General features: G+C 43.3%; 1 protein-coding gene across 7 annotated transcripts in view; it reads right to left on the reverse strand.

Annotated features, from left to right (window-relative positions):
• The window catches only part of casz1 (castor zinc finger 1), a 253,000-nt gene that overhangs the window by 53,060 nt on the left and 175,830 nt on the right, over positions 1-24,110 (reverse strand). For 5 of the 7 annotated variants that reach the window (XM_023991152.2, XM_070444471.1, XM_070444473.1 and 2 more), the window contains exon 1: positions 3,305-3,496. The exons of the other annotated variants lie outside the window; for them this stretch is intronic. In XM_023991152.2, the coding sequence (XP_023846920.1) occupies positions 3,305-3,383 (79 nt within the window). In that variant the 5' untranslated portion in view covers positions 3,384-3,496. Of the gene's footprint in view, positions 1-3,304; positions 3,497-24,110 lie in introns of those variants that run through there. 7 annotated transcript variants of the gene reach the window in all.

A 24,110-nucleotide genomic window follows, 5' to 3' on the forward strand; every position in this document is an offset into this window, starting at 1 on the left:
GCATTTTCTCAAACGTCTTCTTCCCCGAGCGCATATCCCAAGCCGCTCTCCAGCGAGTGTCAGTCATAAGAAAGGAGGAAAGATTTGATGGTGAGATCAAAAAGAGAAGGACAGTGCAGAGGAGAGGAGGAGAGTGAGACAGAAAGGGAACTACCTCCCCGTGCCACTGAGGAGGGGAATTTCTCCAAGCAAGCCCCTGTTTTCAAATGCAAATACAACAAAACACGAGGAGCCGCCACGAGACATCAAAATGTGCGATGTTGACTTTAAAGAGGCCTTCAGATGCATGAGGAGTTGTCAGTGTCAGCTCTTGCCAACCGGTGGGACTAACGGCTGAGAACAGAAGGTACAGGCAGAGAAGATCATAACCAATTCAGCAGCTCGGCAAAAAACAATGTCTCTTCCAACCTGTCGATCAGCACGAGATCAGTAAACATTTCCACTGTACTCTGACTTTCTCCGCTCATATGATTTAAACTGATTTTCAGGAAGACTGTCAGGAAGACAGGCCTAAATAGCAACTGGCAGCTAAGCATATGTTTCTCAACTGTCTCCCTCACTCCATGGACTGGTGCCTTCAACAGGTGCCTAGAAAGCAAGGATCTCAACTCAACTTTGCTTCATACAAAGAGATCTTCATTGAGAGATATCAAAGATTTTCCTCAGCCTTTTTTAGGTCTGAGCTGGGTCACGACATGTAAAGACGACGTCCATATTTCTCCTGTGTTGTCACGTTCATTCCTGGAGCATTAGGTTCACTCTAAATAGCCTCGAGCAGATTGCATTGGCTCTTGTTCAAATGTGCATTTTCTCCGAAAAACCTGGTCCACAAGTTGGGCCAAAGATATCAGAGCAGCAGCAGAAGGCCGACTGTTGAGACTATAGTAGTCAGAGAGAATCTGCACCTTACTAGTCAGCTGAGAGAGAGAGGGAGAGAACGAATGGAGAGAGAGAGAGAGAGAGAGAGAGAGAGAGAGAGAGAGAGAGAGAGAGAGAGAGAGAGAAATAGAAAGACAGAAAAATACAAACAAGCTCCGCTCTGCTATTTGAGTTTAGTTAGCCAGAGAGTTAGCGAGATGAGTTATGGTTAGCTAAGGGCCAAGGGACGCTGTATTTATGGGGGGACTGAGTGAGTGTTAAATCCCTGGTAAGAAATAAAGTTGTCCGTGAGCGAACTGGGGGAAACATTTCACTCAGTCTAAAAGGTGGCTTGAAAAAATAAAAGACATCCCTCTTCCTAGGTAAGCACTTTTCCTTACTCCACAAAAGGAAGAATAAAATAAAAAAAATCTAACTGTAGAGGACATTCAAGTGGTCTGAATCTTTAAACAGTACTTGAATAGTAGCATATTTCCCCAAGTAGATAATATCTGGGGGATTCAAGAGCCAAAAGGAGGAAAGACCCTGATTCCTCTGAAATTGCATGCAGGTTTTGTGACGGATTGTAGCTATGCAGCTTTCCACACATCAATAGGAGCACACTTGTTGCAGTATAGTAGTTTATCCAAATGCTTTCTACTGCACTGTAGTTGACCGGGACACCAAAAATTGAATGGTTTTAGTTTGAAGCAAATTGCACAGAAACAGGTATTAAAAAGTGAAAATGAGGTAAAATTGTCAACTGAGAAAGGACCTAACTGAGACTTCTGTTCAATAGAGTAGCCTTAGAGATTGGTTCTCACACACATACTTCACCTCAAACCTCTAGCCCACCCTGGCTCACCAGTAGTAACAACAATTATTACTTAAAAGGCTATATTTTTGCATTAACTTAAAAGGCTTTATCTTTTTCCTTCCAGTCTGTGCGGCCTCACTTCCCCTAAGTATTTCTATAAATCACCAGTTACTGTTAACATGTACTCCACAATTCAGTCATCAATCTCCTACCGGGTCAGAGTGAAAACAGAGGGGGAAATATCTGCTTAGTAAAATCTCTCACACACACACAAAAGCTGCAACCATAGCAGTCCTCCTGGGACGCAAGAACGGTTGCCACATCGCCACGGTAACGCAAGACAAATGAAATTGTGTGACTCCACCTTCAGCCTGTTTGCTTTGTTATCAAAACAAATAAACAACCATTGGGAAAATAAAAGCCAACAAACTTCTGTCTCTTGTTTCTTTTCTGAGGGCCTCGTCGAGTGAGGGCCTCGTCGAGGGATGTCAGGCCCATGTAGTGTGTGTGAAAAGACAGAGAGTAAAGAAAGAGAGGGAAAGAGAGAAAGGGAGAGAAAGAGAGAGAGAGGGATTGGGAGTAAAGAAAATAGAGAGCAGGGAGGAGAGAGAGAGAGAGGGAGAGAGGAGAGCAGAGAAAGAGAGAGAAGAGAGAGAGAGAGGGGAGTAAAGAGAAGGAGAGAGAGAGAGAGAGAGAGAGACGAGAGATGAGAGTAGAAGGGAGAAGGAGAGCTCTGAGCGATGAGAGTGAGATGTAAACTGCCGATGTTGCGGCCGACATCAAACGAGATCGATACGAGAAGAAAGAGAGAGAGAGAGAGAGAGAGAGGAGAACGAGAGGGCCACATGCAAACCTGTTTAGGTTCACAGACCCAGTATTTATTTAACCAAAAGGGGAACATTTTATTGTACTAGAGGAGGATATATTTGTCTGCAGGGACAGAAAGAAAGGAGTCCTTCACCCTCTCCACAGACACTGTGCACCCGAAGCTGTAGAAAATCCCTCCGTTGACAAACTTTCCTCCGTACATCAGTATCTAAACACAGTGATACATCTAGCCCAATAGCACAAGTCACTCACTTTAGCTCAGCAAACATTGTCGCGAAATTCTTGATTTTTTTGTTATTGTGTCCCAATAGTCTGTGAATGTTGCTGAAAACTGCAAACATTCTTTCATTATTAATGAATGTAAGTGATAACTATTGGCTATGTAAACTGTATCTAATCCTTTAAAAAGTTAAACAGTGTAACCTAGATAGAAGTACACCTGTGGAATACAGAGGTAACACTGACTAAACATCAAACATTTATCCCCCAAAATAATTTAACCCAGTCACATTCCATCACTTTAATCACTTCAATCACTTTTGGCCATTTCTGAAAATACTCTTTGTTCTTGAAATACACAGGTCTTACATAGTCTAACATATACATTAAGAATCTTTATAACAACTTGAAAACAAAAACACACACACACATACACGCGCACCCTCCCCCCTCCCATCACTACACATGCGTGCCTCACACTGACAGCCACCAGTACCAGACCTGTGTACCTCAACGTATCTTTACCCCCAGTGTCTGTGAGAAAGTGTTGTGTGTGAGAGAGAAAGAGAGAGAGTGTCTTACCTGGCAGGAGACCGCCCTCTGTGTTATGTCTCACCTCTCCCTCCTGCTCTGGAAGAATTCTCTCCACAAAGCAAGGCATTTTCTCTCCTTCTCCTCAACCGGCTCAATGCCTGCATGGGCTGTACTCTCTCACTCCCCTCTCTCTTTCTCTATCTTCCTCTCTCACACTCTCTCTGTCTCTCTCTCGCTCTCATTCCCCTCTCCACCTTCCCCTCCCCCCCATCCCCCTCCCTCCCTCAGCACAGATGTCAAGGCTGTGCGAGTTTACCCACTTAACCAGTAGGGGTCCTTCACCACCCTCTCCACCCCACAGTTACAGTGGGAAAAGCAGGCCCAGGGAAGAGAGAGGAGCCACTTAACCAGCGTCATCTTGTCACTGCTTACAATGAGAGCCTGTGCCGTGCAGAGTATGTGTGTTCGTGTGTATGTGTGTGTGTGTGGCAGGTGGGTAGTGGGTGGTGAACTCATGGCCTGCTCCCTGGCCCTGTTCAGCCCTATTTGGCCCGGCTCAGTCCTGGCGCAGCCCCCATAGTGTGGTGTGGTGTGTGTGTGTGTCTGTGTGTGTGTGTGTGTGTGTGTGTGGTGGCACAGATTGAGTTACACTGTATCAGTGAGAGCCAACAGCCGGAGGAGGGAGGAAGCAGGCAGGCGCGCACACACAGAAACACACACTCACAGCGACTACTGCTGCTACGGCTGTTGTTGATACTGATCACATGTGCCACACACACACACAACCACACACACATGCACGCACACACGTGCACACACACACACACACACACACACACACCCTCTCCCCTACAGTGAAAGTGGATGCCTATCAGGTCTCACGTTTCAGGTCTCAATCCATTTTTTGTCCCCGGGAGATTGATTTAGGAAAAAAACCAGAAAAGAAAAACACCCTTCATTGACACAGGCACGCTAAATCTGAAAGCTCTCTGTAATTCTACAGTGGGGAATTTCTAGTTTCTCTCTTACTTGTGGGGCACTTTTAGCGCTGGGAGAATATTAGCTGGCCCACTAGAGAATGCCAAATCCCCAGTACTCACTCATTACAATGAGGGCTGCTGTTGCTTTGCTACAGAAAAGCAAGAGACAAAGTAAAATACAAGACAGTCAAAGTCTGGAATTAACAATCTTAGGCCCAAATTAAAGCGATAGTTCACAAAATGATCTTTTGGTATTTTGTTAATTAGTCCACTGTTAATAAAATCCCAAAACATGGTACATGTCAGCAGTCAAGTTTTCAAGAAAGAGCAAAAACTGTGATGATGATACTTTTTTGGGAACTATCCCTTTAACACCAAGCACTAGACTAAAACAACTGGCCATTAACATAAGTCTAAAACTAAAAAGGTAAGTTAAACACGCTACTGTTAATCGGCGTGCTTGGAATTTAACCATAAACAAGGCACTTAATGATATGATATGAGGCGAACGATGTCCTATAGGAGTGCCAGGCAGTTTATATCTTTAGTGTGATTTCAGCCCAATTCTCATTAAGAAAGGTTAGGGACGTTGCTGACAACAACAGAATCTGATCCGTCAAGTTTATATGAAATATTGCTCAACTATTTTTACGAGCGTGTATTGAGGCAATACAAAAGTCTCAATTAAGCTCATCCGTCATTCAAATAATGGGGGGGGGTTATCAGCCAAAGCCTTATGATGCAGACGTCTTTTCTTTTATTGCTCAGGTGGAACAGGATAAGATTATCTGTTGTTAAGATACGATATCCTGGACGACGTGCGGTTGGCATTGTTTAAACAGAGGGTGTATCGCCCTTTATTTGACTCAAACAAACGCTTTTAATGACACAAAAATGGAAGGTAAGCACATTTGACAGACAAGCTTGCGCACCGCCCTTTCAGGGAGTCTCAAATACGTTGACAATGAGCAATTAGAGAAATAGGATGTTAAATAATGGGATACGGATGTTAAACTAAGAGATCGAAGGTCGAGACACTTTTGTGGATAAGGTAATGAGGTAATATAGGAGTGAATTTGGTTTGGCACTTCGAAAAGAAAAGCTGTACTTTCAGTAGGCTATCGATCCTTATTGTACATTCAGTAGGCTATCGATCCTTATTGTACATGTCAGATAGGCTATCGATGCCTTATTGTACATCAGTAGGCTATCGATCCTTATTGTACATTCAGTAGGCTACGATCCTTATTGTACTTTCAGTAGGCTATCGATCCTTATTGTACATTCAGTAGGCATATCGATCCTTATTGTACATTCAGTAGACTATCGATCCTTATTGTACATTCAGTAGGCTATCGATCCTTATTGTAACATTCAGTAGGTCTATCGATCCTATTGTACTATTCAGTAGGCTATCGATCCTTATTGTACATTCAGTAGGCTATCGATCCTTATTGTTTTCAGTAGGCTATCGATTCCTTATTGTACTTTCAGTAGGCTATCGATCCTTATTGTACTTTCAGTAGGCTATCGATCCTTATTGTACTTTCAGTAGGCTATCGATCCTTATTGTACACTCAGTAGGCTATCGATCCTTATCGTACTTTCAGGAGACTATCGATCCTTATCATTGTTAGCGTTTGAATTACCGGTTGCATCACACAAGTAAGTAGCAACCCTCCTGCTTAAATAGAGAAAGCAACAACAACCAAACAACAATGTTTTCAAAGAAATAAAATGACACCATAGTCATCTCATGATTCTCCCTGTAACAAGTGAACAGGGTGAAAAGGCACCTAAAACATACCTTCCATAGACTACAATGAAGTCACTCCACACCCACTCCTTTCCCTTGCCACCCCCTCCCTGGCTGCTCTGTCTTCAATAATAAAAAACCCTGTTTGACTCTCTGTGTTTTACCGTTGTCTTTTCCCTTTTAATAAACAGACACCTCTCCTGTCATTATGCAAGGATGGTTGCATTCCCCTTAAATGGCTCTTTTGACAACTGATCTGTAAATACAGCCAGATCTGCAACTTCCCCTTTTCTCCCCCTCTCTCTCTTTCTCCTATGCTCTGTCTCTCCCTTGCCTCCCTCCTGCCAGCAACCCGGACCCGACAGCCACACACAAACACAGACACACACAATGCCCCCACCTCAGTGAAGCTTTATCTGACACCCTCCCACCCCCCTGGCCCCCACCCCACCAAAACACACACACACACCCCCTCACCAACTCCATTCCCCCTGCCACTATAAAAATACAAATATGCCATAACTCAGGCTGCACTGCCACGCAGCCTCCATCTTGCCCTGTACTGGGGGTTGAGAGGGGGGGGGGGGGGCTCTCAGGAAGGTCACCAACAAATGGTTTTCCGATTCACTGCCCATGAAATAATTTTGTGTATTAAAACCTGAATCTGCACTTTCTGGCCTGAAAGCTTTTCTAATTATTCCCGTGTCCTTGGGACAGACACAGATCCTTCACACGCGGGAGGGGAAACAAGCTATGGACCGACCACTACAGCCACAAACATCCCCCCTCTCCCTCCGTCTCTCCATTCGCCCCCTCCCTCCGTCTCTCCTCTGCTCTCCTCTCCCCGCTTTACAGCTATCCCCCCAATCTGTTTTCAAAGCGTGTCTGTCCTTTATTAAATTGTTTTCTTTTCCACATTATCAGTTGCCATGGAGACCTCATCTCTCGGATTATTTGAATTTCATTATATCTATTGATTTGGGAGCATTTCATCTTTTTTATTGTTTTTCTGTCAATTTTCGAAACGAATAACCATCTAATTTGCGTCAGCGCTGATTACGTTCGTCCCTCAATAGAGGTCGGCAGCTGCGCCGGGGAAACAAATCAATGAAAAAACATCATAAAACTCGAAAGTACAATCAACCAGGATATGGGTGACATTCCGTGGTTGCTGAAACGAAGTCATCAAAAAATATATACTTTTTTCCCTCTGCCTCTGCATGTGTGAGTGTGCTGAGGAGGACACATACAATGCCTTCAGAACGTATTCTTACCCCTTGACTTATTCTACATTTTGTTCAGTTACAACCTGAATTCAAAATGGATTCAATTGTTGTTGTTTTCTCACCCATCTACACACAATACTCCAAAGTGAAAACATATTTTTTGCAATTTGATTTTTTTTAATACAAAAATGTTCAATTTATATAAGTATTCACACCCCTGACTCAATACTTTGTAGAAGCACCTTTGGCAGCGATTACAGCTGTGAGTCTTTCTAGGTAAGTCTCGAACAGCTTTCCACACCTGGATTGTGCAACATTTGCCCATTATTATTTTCAAAATTCTTCAAGCTCTGTCAAATTGGTTGTTGATCATTGCTAGACAACCATTTTCAGGTTTTGCCATAGATTTTGAAGTATATTTAAGTCAAAACTATAACTTGGCCACTCAGGAACATTCACTGTCTTCTTAGTAAGCAACTCCAGTGTAGATTTGGCCTTGTGTTTTAGGTTATTGTCCTGCTGAAAGGTGAATTAATCTCCCAGTGTCTGGCGGAAAGCAGACTGAACCAGGTTTTCCTCTAGGATTTTGCCTGTGCTTAGCTCCATTCCATTTATTTTTTATCCTGAAAAACTCCCCAGTCCTTAACGATTACAAGCATACCTATAACATGATGCAGCCACCACAATGCTTGAAAATATGGAGAGTGGTACTCAGTAATGTTTTGTATTTGCCCCAAGCATAACCCTTTGTATAAATTAAGTTAATTGCTTTAACACATTTGTTTAAGTTTTACTTAAGTGCCTTGTTACAAACAGGATGCATGTTTTTGGCTTCCTTCTTTTCACTCCGTCAATTAGGTTGGTATTGTGGAGTAACTATAATGTTGTTGATCCATCTTAAGTTTTCTCCTGTCACAGCCATTAAACTCTGTTTTAAAGTCACCATTGGCATCATGGTGAAAACCCTGAGCTGTTTCCTTCCTCTCCGGCAACTGAGTTAGGAAGGACGCCTGTATCTTGTAGCGACTGGGTGTATTGATACACCATCCAAAGTGTAATTAATAACTTCACCATGCTCAAAGGGATATTCAATGTCTGCTTTTTTTACCCATCTACCAATAGGTGTCCTTCTTTGCGAGCCGTTGGAAAACACTCATGGTCTGTGGTTGAATCTGTCTTTGAAATTCACTGCTCGACTGAGGGACCTTACAGATAATTGTATGTGTGGGGTACAGAGATGAGGTAGTCACAAAAAAATCATGTTAAACACTATTATTGCAAACAGACTGTGTCCATGCAACTTGTTATGTGACTTGTTAAGCAAATGTTTACTCCTGAACTTTTTTCGGTTTGCCTTAACAAAGGGGTTGACTACTTATTGACTCAATACATTTCAGCTTTTCATTGTTAATTCATTTGGAAAAACATAATTCCACTTTGACATTATTGGGTATTGTCTTTAGGGCAGTGACAAAAAAATCTCAATTTAATGAATAAAAAAATTCAGGCTGTATCCCACCAAAATGTGGAAAAAGTCAAGGGGTATGAATACTTTCTGAAGGCACTATATGTGTCTGGGCAGACATTTTACAATATATTTCAGGAGATAATAAAGTAAAGCAAATCTCCATACTAATACCCCCCCGCCACCCGTAACCTGACCAAAACAAAAAAAATGCTTACTTTGTGCTTAAATAATTTATGCAATTTTAGCATTTATATATAAATGTTTTAATAAGCTGCTCGGAGCAAAGTGGCCATTAACAAAACACACAGCTGTCCAATGGGCTAAGCTCGGCAGATCAATTGCTCTCTTTTATGACATGATAAAATGCTTTTAAAGCAATTTACACAAATATGGAAAAAAATGGCTTTGTGTGCTTCATTTATTCATAAGGACGGGTATAAAAAAATAATAAAAATGTCTTACAAAAGCCAGACAGGGGAAGATGGTCCCGGTCCTAACTGGAACGGACTTGCTGCCCTCTCTACAAGGACATAAAGTTTCATTAACGATGCACACAGTCAAAGGCAATTTAGCAAACACAGTGTGCAAAAGAAAACATCAGCATATTGCACAGTGCTCGTGTATTAGGAGGACCTTGCTTGTTGTTTCTCAATTTGTATTCCTTTTGGGGAGGGGGGGTGGAGGCAGGGGACTTTACCCTCCCCTTGTCCAGTGTCACCCTGACTTGTACCAAGGTAAGTGGAGGTTTAGCGGCAGGAAGTATGGCTTCTGAAGGGGCCTACAAAGGTCTTTCTATACATATGTTACAGACACTGTTGTGAGGGCCCTTATGGACATTGAGGAGGACGAAGGTGGAGCTATTTGGATTAGAAGAGAGAGACATGGTCCCTCACCAAAAGAGACAACATCAATTAAAAACATTTTTTTTTCTCTGTCTTCATAATATGGCTGCCCTACAAGACCTGTCACCCTATGAGAGTAACTTCCACACTTCAAATGTTTATACTAAATATGTCCACCGTTTCAATGGGTTTGTTGCACACTCGCACATACGCGTTAACACACAGACAGGGGAGAACTGGTCATAGAGCAATTCTAGTGAATGCCAGATGGGCTGGTACATTTTTAGCCCTGTCTAAATTGAGGGTTTTGCGCAAAAGGGGCCTTCAGGTAAAAAATGGGCCGGTGTGTCAGAAATGCCCTGGCCGATTTCTGGTCCCAGTTCATCCCTGCACACAGACACCCACACGCACTCATCTCCAATTATGCACAGTAGCATAAGGGGAGGCTGAGTTGGTTGGAAGGCTAATCTCATTTCAAAGCATTTTCACTTCATGTGCCGGCAGACAGACAGACAGTGTGCCTCGCCTGGACCCCTCTCCTCTCCTCTCTCCCAATGCAGGGCTGCCACTAGCACTGAGGGCCCTGTGTTTGGTACACATGTCAACATTTGACAAAGCATTACTTTTCCACCACAATATTCCGCTACTTGGGCCTCCGAAATGAGGGCGCTAACAAATTAGCCTTTTATGTTTATTTGTGTGTGGGTGTGTCGGAAAGGGGGGGGTTGGGGGCAGCTCATTTTCCAGGCGTCGTATAACCGAACCGAGAGCAGATAGATTGAACGTTTCGGAGTCACGATTCTTCTCCTGATTGCCCTGGCTGTCTATTGTGCAAAACACGGCCCTCCCTCCCTCCCTCGGCCAAAGACAGAAACATGGTAGACTGGATAAACACTATTTTATGCAGTAGACTAGATGAATCGCAAGACAGTAATTACAGTGTTTCTCTCTGTCTCCCGGCAAAACGGTACTGTACAGGCTCACCTCCTTGACACCACACTGCAGAGCCATGTACTGTAAAATTGCAGGTGTGTAACATGTTTGTCGATGCTTCCCCTAAGCCGATAAATATAAATATTACCACCAGATGACAGACAAACAGGGTTTATGTGTTTATCATTTGAAGCTAAAATAAGACTAATACGATAGGATGGTATGTATCGTTTGATGCAAACCATTGCATGGCGGCTTTGAATAAAAGTTGGGATCTTTTTTTGCTATGCTTGCAGTTTGTCCTCCCCCCTCATCAATGTGGCAAACATAACAGGCCTCTGTCCCAAACTAAACATTCCCACACTATAGCCTGCGTTTGGCTAGATCTCTAATAGCAATACGCTCACACTGCACTGATCAGGGCCCAACACTTCCTGCTTGAAAAGGCACTGTTTGCTTTAGTTTGGGCATTTGGACTTGGCTTTTGAACTCAGCCAGACCTTTGTATTTATATTGTACTTATTATGGATCCCCAAGGCAGCAGCTTTAACAAAAGATTTCACAATACATTTAAGAGTTTCATATAAATAATACATGTTAATATGCCATATGCAGTATATGACAATATAATGTCACACAAGTACATATTAGCATATTATTTGCAATTTCATTTGAAATGAAGAGCATTCTAACATCCATTGTTGTGAAAAGTGCTAAGGTTGGTCTCCGAGACTAATGTCTCCGAAAATGGGGTCATCAGGACAGGACATTATAGACTGGGGTAGATGTCCAGTTGGGCCTATTTCTTAACCCCTCACTTGCCTGTCTGTCAATCTATGCACCAGCTAATTACAATGATGAGAGTCAATTATCCACTGAAACACACACACACAAAAAAAGTGAACCATCATCCGGCCGATCTGTCCCCCAGATGTACTGGGCAGTAAACCATGATGCTGTCAATGTCCAAGGCTTTAAAAAGCACAATTAAGGGAGGGACACTGCTTGAATAATGCATCATTATTGACCCTTGTTTGAATTCCTCTGAAAGGTACATTAAGATATAGAAACGTGGAAGGAAAGCTGGGGGGAAAAGAGCGTCTCTCTCTCTCTTCATGCTTCCCTAATGCACTCTCCTGCTGTACTCTGACTTCCTGTGGACCCCTAATGTGCCCGCTCGCCGGCTGATGAAGACTGCAGTTAATGAGGCCCCTGTTTCTGAAATGAAGTATCTCTGAAACCATCAACAAGCATTACTATCAAGCTCCTGCCCCCTGATCTCATAACCCTCCCCTCCAATACACACACACCACCGACCCGAGCCCCCCTCCCACACCTCTCAGTGCCACCATGGGTTCAGGCAGCTGGGCTAGACAGGGGGTTGGGATGGTGTGGAGAGGAAAGGAGAGAGGGAGGAGATTTGAGGGTTAACTGTCCCTTAGGGGGCTATCACTGCACTGGGCAGCCATCACTGCTGGTGTCCCCGACTCACAATTGACAACCAGGCCCTGACAGATTAGCATCCAGTCAAGACAAATCCATTCCTGGGCAACAATTAAAATAATCACTTTTGTGAATTTGGGGTTTTGTGTGAAAGGGTGGGGGTGGGGCAGTTGGTGGATATAGGGAGAGGAGCGCTTTTGAATGAAAATAAAATATTTGTGTTTGCATACTACCGTGGCTGAAACCTGGGAGGATTGAGCACATTCTGGATGTTTAATCACTTGCTCTTGAGGTGAATTGGGAATAATTCAGGGCTTCTATGTCAGTATGCATTTTTAACATTTCCATTAGGTTCATGTAGAGAAATGGGGAAGTAAGTTTATTAACAGTTAGAAACTCTGAAAGAAGCAAACAGACAATACTTCATTTTATCTGAAGGAGGACGATCATCCTGTTAGTAATTTTCTGAAGAAAAAACCCTATTTCATTACAATGCCTGAAATAATAAGCATTTCAGAGGGGGGGGGGGTCCCTACTGAATGATATTCCGCAGTATGGATAGAGGGCACTGGAATAATTAGGCAAGTTCTGCAACATCCCGAATGCCAAGGACAGGTGGATTAAAGTATTAAAACAATCGCATTTCAGTCTTGAAATAGTCCTGCACACGACTCAGCATCATGCGCTGAGTCCTGTTCAAGTTCAGCTGCCAGCCCCATAACGCCTTGGGAGAAAAAAATCCCAGAATCCCATTAGCTATTACGTATTTGCATCTCAGAAGACCTAAMCTGCATCCCAAATTGCACCCTATTCCCAATATAGTGCACTACTTTTGACCAGGGACCTTTTTTACTTTGGCTCTGATCAAAAGTAGTGCACTATGTAGGGAATAGGGTGCACTTTGGAAGGCAGTCTTACTGAAACGTGAGCAAATTTCACCGATGATTACCCTGTGTGTTCAATACAACAATACATGATAAAACAATACATGATTGAAAGGTAGTCTTCCAAAATTGTACAGCCCGCAAGGGCACATTTTTGCATCCTGTTGGTTTTCGAACACTGGCATTTCATGTCGGAATACGCGATCACAATCAATCGTCTCTACTTCCAAAGTAGAAGTTTAACAGTTGTCCACTGATTAGCAGGCTGTGAATCGGGCTTCAAGCAAGGGGGAGAGGGAAATTGCAAACGTCACGGGTTAAGACAAAGTTCATCCCTGATTCTATTTACAGAGGAGAATTAATAAGAGCTAAAGGTGACAATGGTGCTAGCACACTCAAACATTAAGGCTGAGTGATTTTTTTATTGAATCAAAGGGACAAGTCTGTACCCAGGCATTGCAATCAAAAGAGACTGTTTCCTGTATCTTTTCCAATGCTTTGAAAAAAAAAATATCTAAGGTCACATCAAGCAATGGACTGCTCTTTCTCGCTATCCATATAACTGCCTAAATACCCAAGTATATTACATTTATATGTCAGTAATTTAGCAGATGCTTTTACTCAGAGCGACTTACACTAGTGCATTTTCATACTGGTCCCCCAATATTCCAATATCTGTGTTTAGAACGGAGTATAGAATCCTGACAGCACCGATCTACTTTTAAGTGAAGATGTGGAGAGGAAGGTTAAGAGAACTCGTTAAATTATTTTAAAAATTCCATTAGTGAGCTCTTTGCTAACGTGGGATTTTATCGGAGAACCACTTTCTTTAGAGCAACCAGACTTATTTCATCAGCGTAGGCTGCAAATGGACAGCTCTCTAAACTTAAGCACCCATTTAGATGGCTAAGAGGACAGGAAATACTGGAAAAGGACAAAAGAGACAATAGGTATGAATATAGAAAACCTATATATTTTTTTACGGATATTGCCTTTTACTCATATACATATTATCTTTCCACTTTTGTTACTTAATTCTCAAARCACAGAATTTATGATGAAAATACATAACCTACATTATGTTTGTCCCTTGAAACACCGTACATTACAGTAACCAAGACATGAATTAGAGAAACAACAACTCTGATTTCTTACAAATGACAATAATGAAGGTGAGCCCTGATGAAATCTAAGCCTCTTAGCTGAACACGTGCCATCTGTGCCCACAATATTGCACCCTGGGAACCTTCCTACTGTCTATCTCTTACTCTCCAAAAGAAGGACGGAGAAATGGACTTTAAGTAGGAATCCCCAGGTCAACGTGCTTTCGCAGTCATGCCTTAACCGTGGAATGTACCCGACACGACTGACAATAAAAAGGAAGCCTCTCTCTCTTGCCGCTCGCCAATAGAGAGAGAGGAACCTGTGGCCTTCAGTCTCCCAGCAAAGACGCACTTAACCAACTCTGACAGCTGCCAGCTCCTTGACAATTGGGGTCAGTTAAAGGAGAAGTAGCTCAAGTTTGCAGGGGAGATTTGGCTCCACGAGATGTTCAGGAGCAACTGCCCACCGCAGCATCAAAGGGGATTATGGGGACAAGGCCATCTGTTGCCAGAACCGGCGCAAGCCCTTTTATGTCTCGGCTCGTGTGCACAGAGAGCGAGAGAGAGACAATACCTCAAGACCATGGCTCCGTCCCAAATGGCACCCTTTTCCCTATGTAGTGCACTACCTTTAACCAGGCTGGTCAAAAGTAGTGCACTACATAGGGAATAGGGTGCCATTTGGGACAAAAGCAACACCTCCCTAAGTTGTAGAAGTGGGAGTGGAGTGAACCAGGGTTGGGTCAGGACCACGTGTTGGCCTCAGATGAAGGGGTTAAGGACATTACTCGTACTAGGACAAGGTGATGTCATGAATAGGCTGAGTGAGCGTTGAAAATGTGCCCAATGAAATCGAGTGAAAGCCCTGGAAACAAATAGATCATATGGTATTGCACGTGGTATTGCAATACGATGTGCAAGTGACCTCATCTTACGTCATACTGTACTTCCTGGTTCATGTCCCGGGTATTTTGAATACGCTTCAAGATTATTATCATTATCATCAAATTCATGAAAACACGTAATTTAAGATATATAAAATGATATTTCTATTCGTGTATTGATTTTCTCATACCCAATGAATTCAATTGAAATATTTGACACAAAAGAAGTAAGACAAAAAAGTTAGCAAAATCTAATTTGAACTACAGTTGAAGTCGGGAGTTTACATACATTTAGGTTGGAGTCATTAAAAGTCGTTTTTCAACCACTCCACAAATGTATTGTTAACAAACTATAGTTTTGGCAAGTCGGTTAGGACATCTACTTCGTGCATGACACAAGTAATTTTTAAAACAATTGTTTACAGACAGATAATTTCACTTTTTATTCACTGTATCACAAATCTAGTGGGTCAGAAATGTACATACACTAAGTTGACTGTGCCTTTAAACAGCTTGGAAAATCCCTGAAAAAGATGTTATGGCTTTAGAAGCTTCTGATAGGCTAATTGACATCCTTTGAGTCAATTGGAGGTGTACCTGTGGATGTATTTCAAGGCCTACCTTCAAAGTGCCTCTTTGCTTGACATCATGGGAAAATCAAAAGAAATCAGCCAAGACCTCAAAAAAACAATTGTAGACTTCCACAAGTCTGGTTCATCCTTGGGAGCAATTTCCAAACGCCTGAAGGTACCACGTTCATCTGAACAAACAATAGTACGCAAGTATAAACACCATGTGACCACGCAGCCGTCATACTGCTCAGGAAGGAGATACGTTCTGTCTCCTAGAGATTAACGTACTTTGGTGCGAAAAGTGCAAACCAATCCCAGAACAACAGCAAAGGACCATGTGAAGATGCTGAAGGAAACAGGTACAAAAGTATCTATATCCACAGTAAAACAAGTCCTATATCGACATAACCTGAAAGGCTGCTAAGCAAGGAAGAAGCCACTGCTCCAGCCACCGCCATAAAAAAGCCAGACTACSGTTTGCAACTGCACATGGGGACAAAGATCGTACTTTTTGGAGAAAGGGGAGGCTTGCAAGCCAAAGAACACCATCCCAACCGTGAAGCACGGGGCTGGCAGCATCATGTTGTGGGGGTGCTTTGTTGCAGGAGGGACTGGTGCACTTCACAAAATAGATGGCATCATGAGGGAGGAAAATGATGTGGATATATTGAAGCAATATCTCAAGACATCAGTTAGGAAGTTAAAGCTTGGTTGCAAATGGGTCTTCCGAATGGACAATGACCCCAAGCATACTTTCAAAGTGGTGTCAAAATGGCTTAAGGACAACAAAATCAAGCTATTGGAGTGGCCATCACAAAGCCCTGACCTCAATCCCATAGAAAAATTGTGAGCACAACTTATTGTGGGAAGCTTGTGGAAGGCTACCCGAAACGTTTGACCCAAGTCAAACAATTTAGTCGGAAGTTTACATACACCTTAGCCAAATACATTTAAACTCAGTTTTTCATAATTCCTGACATTTAATCCTAGTAAAACTTCCCTGTCTTATGTCAGTTAGGATCACCACTTTATTTTAAGAATGTGAAATGTCAAAAAAATAATAGAGAGAATGATTTATTTCAGCTTTTATTTCTTTCATCACATTCCCAGTGGGTCAGAAGTATACATACACTCAATTAGTATTTGGTAGCATTGCCTTTAAATTGTTTAACTTGGGCCAAACGTTTCGGGTAGCCTTCCACAACCTTCCCACAATAAGTTGGGTGAATTTTGGCCCATTCCTCCTGACAGAGCTGGTGTAACTGAGTCAAGTTTGTAGGCCTCCTTGCTCGCACACGCTTTTTCAGTTCTGCCCACACATTTTCTATAGGATTGAGGTCAAGGCTTTGTGATGGCCACTCCAATACCTTGACTTTGTTGTTCTTAAGCCGTCTTGGCTGATTTCTTTTGATTTTCCCATGATGTCAAACAAAGAGGCACTGAGTTTGAAGGTAGGCCTTGAAATACATCCACAGGTACACCTCAAATTGACTCAAATGATGTCAATTAGCCTATCAGAAGCTTCTAAAGCCATGACATAATTTTCTGGAATTTTCCAAGCTGTTTAAAGGCACAGTCAACTCAGTGTATGTAAACTTCTGACCCACTGGAATTGAGATACAGTGAATTATAAGTGAAATAATCTGTCTGTAAACAATTGTTGGAAAAATGACTTGTGTCATGCACAAAGTAGATGTCCTAACCGACTTGTTAACAAGAAATTTGTGGAGTTGTTGAAAAACGAGTTTTAATGACTCCAACCTAAGTGTATGTAAACTTCCGACTTCAACTGTAAACGACTTTGAGCGTGGTATGATCGTTGGTGCCAAGCGCGGCGGTTCCAGTATCTCCGAAATGGCCYGCCTCTTTGGGCTTTTCACGCACGACATTGTCTAGGGTTTACCAAGAATGGTGCGACAAATAAAAAACATCAAGTCAGCGGCAGTCCTGTGAGTGAAAACAGTTTGTTGATGAGAGAGTTCGAAGGAGAATGGCAAGAATCGTGCAAGCTAACAGCGGGCCACAAACAGGCAAATAATGGCACAGTACAACAGTGGTGTCCAGAATGGCATCTCGGAACTTACAACTAGTCAGTGCCTGCCACGGATGGGCTATTGCAGCAGACAACCACGCCGGGTTCCACTCCTATCAGTTAAAAATAAGAAGAAGCGACTCCAGTGGGCACGCGATCACCAACACTGGACAATTGAGGAGTGGAAAAACATTGTCTGGTCCGACAAATCCCAGTTCCTGTTGAGTCATGCTGATGGCAGAGTCAGGATTTGGTGTGAGCAGCATGAGTCCATGGCCCCATCCTGCCTGGAGTCAACGGTACAGGCTGGTGGCGGTGGAGTAATTGTGTGGGGAATGTCTTCCTGGCACACATTAGGTCCCTTGATATCAACTGAGCAACGTTTGAATGCCACACCTTGTAGAATCCATTCCCCAAAGAATTCAGTCTGTTCTGGAGGCAGAGGGTCCGACCCGTTACTAGATGGGTTTACCTAATAAACTGGCCACTGAGCGTATATATTAAATGACCACATTTTTATGACTTTGATGATGCATTCTTAGCCAACGAGGAATACGGAAGTAAAATTGACGCATCACTTTCATATGGTATATGGACCAGAATGGACTTCGATCTTCCTCTCTCCATTTCTCTCTCCTTCTTTCTCTGGGTTTATTGGCAGACTATGCTAACCATTTTCTTGCATCTAATTTGTTTTGGGTCCTGTTCCTAGCGTCCCCCATGAATGTTTTTCCTCAATAGTCTGCTACCTTTTAGCTCGGCAGCTCAGCACTTGACCCGTCTGCCGTCGCTTATTTCCAGCACTCTAATTGTCCTTTAATCACATATCAACCTGTCACTTAAAGACCCGGAAATTTGCATATTGTATAAAACACATTTTTCTTTAAAGCGTGACTGGCTGTGAACGCGGCTTTCTCTCTCTCTCTCTCTCGCGTCTCTCTCTCAATCTCACTTGAACAGCAATACACACCAGGATATACCTGATATTCTCAATTCAGGTGGTTTCGACGGTTTTGTTAACAGTATAGGTTGACACTTAACGTTTTAGACTGGGGGCCAGTGACAGAAGCGATTTGGCACACACACCAGTAAGGAGTGAAACTGGAGGTGACAGTGAACATATACGTGTTATAAGTAATCAATTAGGGTTAATAATGTATCACTTTAAATGTAACCTTCATTTGTAGCACTCGGATAACACTATAGCAAATGTCTGCTAAGGGCTGGTTAGCCCTTAGCAGACTGCATTTACATTATCGGCACAAGCCGTGTTATGGATGAGCGGTGGCGAGATGAGGGGGAGGTGGGGGAACCATGTTTTAGGGCCCAAGGAATGTCAGTCCTCTGGAGAGCCCCACTTCTAATTACAGAAAGGGGGGAGAGAAAGCTCTTTGTTCCACCTTTTATTACATGGATTGATAAAACGGGACTCGGGTGGGGCCAGCTTTAGGGGGGAAGGGGTGGAGGGGGGATCCTCTGGGCAGATGAGCCTGGTGGAGAGGGGGAGAAAGGAGCTCAGGCCTTATTTTTAGAGGGCGTTTTAATCCTGTTAAGGGTGCTCTCGGTCGCCCTATGGCATTTCGGCTTCCCAGAGGCTCTTGTGCCTGGAGAGTGGCTCTAGCGGTGCATGGTGGTAGCGGTAGCAGCAGTAACGGTGGGTGGGGAGTCCTAGCAGCACCGGCTGGGCTAGTCTGTAATTAAGTGTCTCTTTAGGGGGTGTGGAGGACCATGCCGAGACCCTCTACGTCCCAAATGGCACCCTAGTCCCTATGTAGTGCACTACTTTTGGCCGGGACCCATAGGGCTCTGGTCAAAAGTAGTGCGCTACGTAGGGAATAGAGTGCCATGTGGGGGCGCAGGCCCTGTGTCACAAACGCCACTTAAAATCTCCAACCCACGAGAGGAAGAAGTGTGACTCTCACCCACTCTGGAAGCCAAGGTGCCCTGTAGTGCTTTTTTATTTAATATCACTCTCACACAGAGCACAGGCAGATTGATGCCGTAGGATATTAGTAGGGTTATTGTATGATATATGTAAGTAGCATATAAACTACAGCAGAATGTAGCAAGCTTTATCAGAGCATGCATCTACTGCTCCTTTGCTACTTGGAAACTCAAAGGAAAGCAGAGCAACCATGGTAGGTAGCCCAAGCGGAAAGTTTGGAGTTGCGAGGCAAGGATGGCACTGAAACAATGATGCGTGTGTGTGTGTGTGTGTGTGTGTGTGTGTGTGTGTGTGTGTGTGTGTGTGTGTGTGTGTGTGTGTGTGTGTGTGTGTGTGTGTGTGTGTGTGTGTGTGTGTGTGTGTGTGTGTGTGTGTGTGTGTGTGTGTGTGTGTGTGTGTGTGCATGTGTATAAACGACAGAGGTGTTAAGCTGGGATGAATTTGCTTCATTGAAACGTCCATGTTAACCCCACCAAGTGCCTTGCCTCCTTTTCTTCCCCGACAACAAACCAAGACGTTTCAAGACTGTCAAAAGCATTTTCCAGAGAGCTGAGAGGGGTAAAAACAAGAGGAAGATCTGCCATGCGCGCACACGCACACACACCCACTCACTTGCGAGGCTGTCAGGTAAATTAGATCTGAAAGCTGACAATTTCTGACCATATTTCCTTGATTATTTCGAACAAATGCACACCAGCCGCTCTCAGGAGATTAAAGTGACATAAAAGTCTTGTGTGGGAGGAGGGAGGGCAGAGAATCCAGGTCACCCCCATTTGTCCCCCTGCCTGACAGCAGCTATATCGCTATCCAATCCAATAAAAGTCCCCCCCTCCTTTTGCTTTAATTAATTTTACAGCTAGCTTGCTTAATTACTTTCAATCAAAATCCTCTTGCCATCACAAAATTAGAAATGGTTCAACTCCATTAGTCTAAATTCTTCATTTACATACACAAAGACTGTCAGCTCTTGCTAAGCAAACGGCCTCCTGCTTGATGAGATTGTTTTTTTTAGTCTCTCTCTCTCCCACTCTCTCTCTCTTTTTTTTTAAAGGAGAAAAGTAGCATAAAATTATTTGATCCCTTACTTAAGATGTTCCGCATCTAAAAGGAGTTCAGGTGTGCTAATAGGTGCAATGTATCCAAGGTAACAGAGTTTCACTGCCCTCCCCTTTAAAAAAAAAGAAAAAAGAAAAAAAGAAAAGGCATCTATCTAAGTACATTGTATATTCCATATGTTTATGAAAGATGACCAGAATAGCCAAGCTTGACTGAAGCAAGCCAATAGGTAAATGTCAACGAATGCTAACTAGTTCCTCGGCATGGGATTAGCTATTACTTTACCGGGCAGTAGAAAAGCTGCCGATTACCCAGTGACACATTGTGGCCTATACATCTGGCCCCTCTTTGTGGCTGGGTGTCACTGTGGTGTCACCTCGGCTCAGTGGTAGCGCCAGTGCTCATCAGCTGCTGCTGGGGACACAACGTGATTTTTATCTTTTTTATGGTAGAGGCCCTGGCCCGCACGATAATTTCAACTCGGAAGGCGGGCGTTCTCCCTCTCCATCACACACACTGCCCAAGGCCTGCACATCATCAAGAATTAAGGACATGCAGATACAGAGATACAGCGTTGTGCTCTGACTGACCATGGACCCACCCCCTAGCCGTTTAACTAGGTCCCGAGACGGTGATGGTAGATTTGAGTGGGGTGTGTGTATGCACTCACTGATGTATTTCACTACTACAAAGAGTACCAACACTTAAACCAATAGCTGGCCCGCCATGCAAAACACTCCCATAGGCCTACACACGCAGTGCTGCTGACCGTTCTCCTATTGAGCTTGTTATGGTTTCCTGTACACATGAATACTGTATATACTGTAGGGCCTGTGTAAAACCACAACAACTCTAATTGGCTTTGATGTGGTCTCCTATTGTCTGCCTAAGGGATAAGATCACCTTACAGTTTCCCCATCTCGTCCTTTGAAAAGTGGAGGGTGAGAAAGGAACACCTTGGAAAACGGAGGAACTTAGATTTGTAGCGTTTCACCCCTTAATGGTACGTGACACTCTCTCAACGCTTAATCGTTGTAAAACAATCCCCGCAAGTGACCACTGGCTGGCTTCTCGTAAAAGGACCCGTTGTCCTGCTCGGCCCAAGTAGAGATACAATACAGGGGTTTACCCCACACCATTTCCATGTCTGCACTAACCACTTCCCCTGCCCTTTTTAACCATTCCCCATTAACACTGTTAATTATCCAAATCCATCATTCTTGGGGTAAATGAAGACTGCCTCTTTAATTCAATTTAATAGGATAATTTCCCAACTCACATTCACTTTAGTCCCCCCCCACCACCACCACCACACACCCACTTTCCACCCCCTATCTCTCCTGGGCTGGGAGTCTGCCATTGGTCGAGGGCGGGCGGGTGAGGCTGAGTGGTAGGATTGGCAGTGAGGGGAGGATACACTGTTGCTCTCTCTTGTCTTTGCTATGCTGGTGGCAAGCAGCAGTTCTGGATCCTGTTCTGCTGTACACGCTGCCTGCCTGCCTGTCTGTCTGCCTGGGCCGCGCGCACACACACACACACACGTTCACACTACCAGCCATGCTCACCGGGGCTTGGCTAATCCTGTCACATTGGCCCACGCCAGCCGGCCTGAGGCCTCGAACAGTGGCCCTGTGCACCTCCACACTCCACCACTGCACTCCTTCACCGGCTCCTTTTGTCTCCATCACTTCCTCGCTCACTTCCCAGGGTCATGGTTGGCAAGTCACGGCATGCGAGGGGAGAGAATGGATGGCTGGACAGTCCACTGGCCTGCTTGTACCTCAGCCAGGCTAGCACAGGCTAATAGCATAGCATAGCCTAAGACACTATTATTGTTTCATCAGAGCTAAAAATGTCCCAGCAACAAATATTTAACTAATTAGTCTGGGTCGGGCCCTTAGACTGGGTCGAGCAACTGGAAAATTGCCCTTTAATTTGAGGAATCTATAAATGTCTAGCTGTACGGTATCAAGAAACCACATTTTTATGTGTGATAATATACTCTCATGAAAATCATTACATAGGCTAAAATTGTCTATGACAAATTGATTGATGTAGGATCAAGTTCGACTGTTTTTCCTTCAATGTAAAATTCTATATATTAGCATAATGTATATTTCTCACAGATGGATAGCAAAGCAACATTTGTTACAACACTAAGTATAAGGTAGTTTGTAGTCTTTATAGTTTAATTCCTTTGATAAAATGTCTGTATGTGTTAACTATTTATATGAGTATAAATATAATAAGTAGAGAAAGAGATACACACACACATAAAGCACAAAGTACTGCGCCAGAACACTGTCCTCTAAATGCTCTTGCGACAGCCCAGAAATTGTTAAATATTGTCTCCCCCTCATCCAATTATTCAGTGTGAGGCTAAATTTGCCCCCATTTCCACAGTATACCCCATCCCCCCATGCCTAAACACACACACATACACACACACACTTCCCTTAAAAATGTCCCAGACACTCATTGTTTAGCCATTTCAGACAGACTCTGGGAGAGTTTCAAATGATTTTAGCCATGATTTAATTTCGTTTGTTAAAGGGTGATGTCAGCACAATGGGAAGCGAGCCTCTAAATCCACTACATTCACCCAAAATGCCAAGATGAGATAATCACGGGTGACGTCTACGAAAACACTTATTATATTTGCCCATCGCCTGGCTGAAGCTGCTAAAACTCATCAGCGTTATTCGCTATTTTTCTCTGGGAACGAGAAGAAGAAAAAAATCCAAACTTTTTGTCAAAACTGTCATCCCCTTTAAAGGGACAGTGCAACATTGTTATGGATTTAGTGGTGAGCTAGACAAGGAAAGAGAGACAGAGGTTATTGTGTGAATACTGAATACTCATTCAGACAAAGAACTACTTCTGTTCTTACCAAAAGTTCATAAATGTAGTACATGAAATGAAAGACTAAATGGTAGTTCATCATGTTTTCTGACAGAAGTTGAAAAGTAGATAGTACACAATTCTGGGCGTAACAAGATACACCCTTTATAAGGGAACAAGTGCAAAGGCTACTAATACATTGCCAGGACTGGTGAATTTCCTTGTCCATGTAAGCTTTACCAAAGTCCCATAAAAGGCTTGAGGCTGACAACTCAGCAGATAAGAAATGGATCAACCTGAGCCTTTCTCATAGCTTAATTTAAATCCGAGCCCTATTTACACTCTGCAAACTGGCAACCCGTGTCGACTATGGAGGAGCATTGAGATATTTAAAACGATTAATGGCATACAGCTTCACCCTGAGCATGTAGGGCCGGATGAATGAAACAAAGCTGTTTTTCTCCAACTAGACTATAGCTTCTACTTTAAATACAACAGAGCGGGACACAGCCGAGACGCAATAATAATACATCACTCTAAATGTAGTTTACTGTATCATTAGGAAACAGGCAGGCAGACCATCCTAAATAGTGTTGGTACATTGAAACTCTAAAGTCATGATTGTTGGAGTTAACATAGTAAACCCAGCTAGCACAGAATGTTCCCTAAAGGTTCTCCTTCGGTTATTTGAAAAATTACTTCCCCACAATGTTCTGGGAACCAACATTTGTAAGCTTGGAACCACCCCACTGCTTGCAAAAAAACTATTGCTGAGGTGAAGCTATAATCTCTGGTTCAAGTCTCCTCAGACTAAAGCTAAAAGCTAGGTCATTGTTTATCGTTAGCATGAGGCTAGCCCCTGGAGGCAGGAGTCGGGGATATAAAACAC

This window comes from Salvelinus sp. IW2-2015, linkage group LG7 (assembly GCF_002910315.2).
Source record: "Salvelinus sp. IW2-2015 linkage group LG7, ASM291031v2, whole genome shotgun sequence".
Lineage (NCBI taxonomy): Eukaryota > Metazoa > Chordata > Actinopteri > Salmoniformes > Salmonidae > Salvelinus > Salvelinus sp. IW2-2015.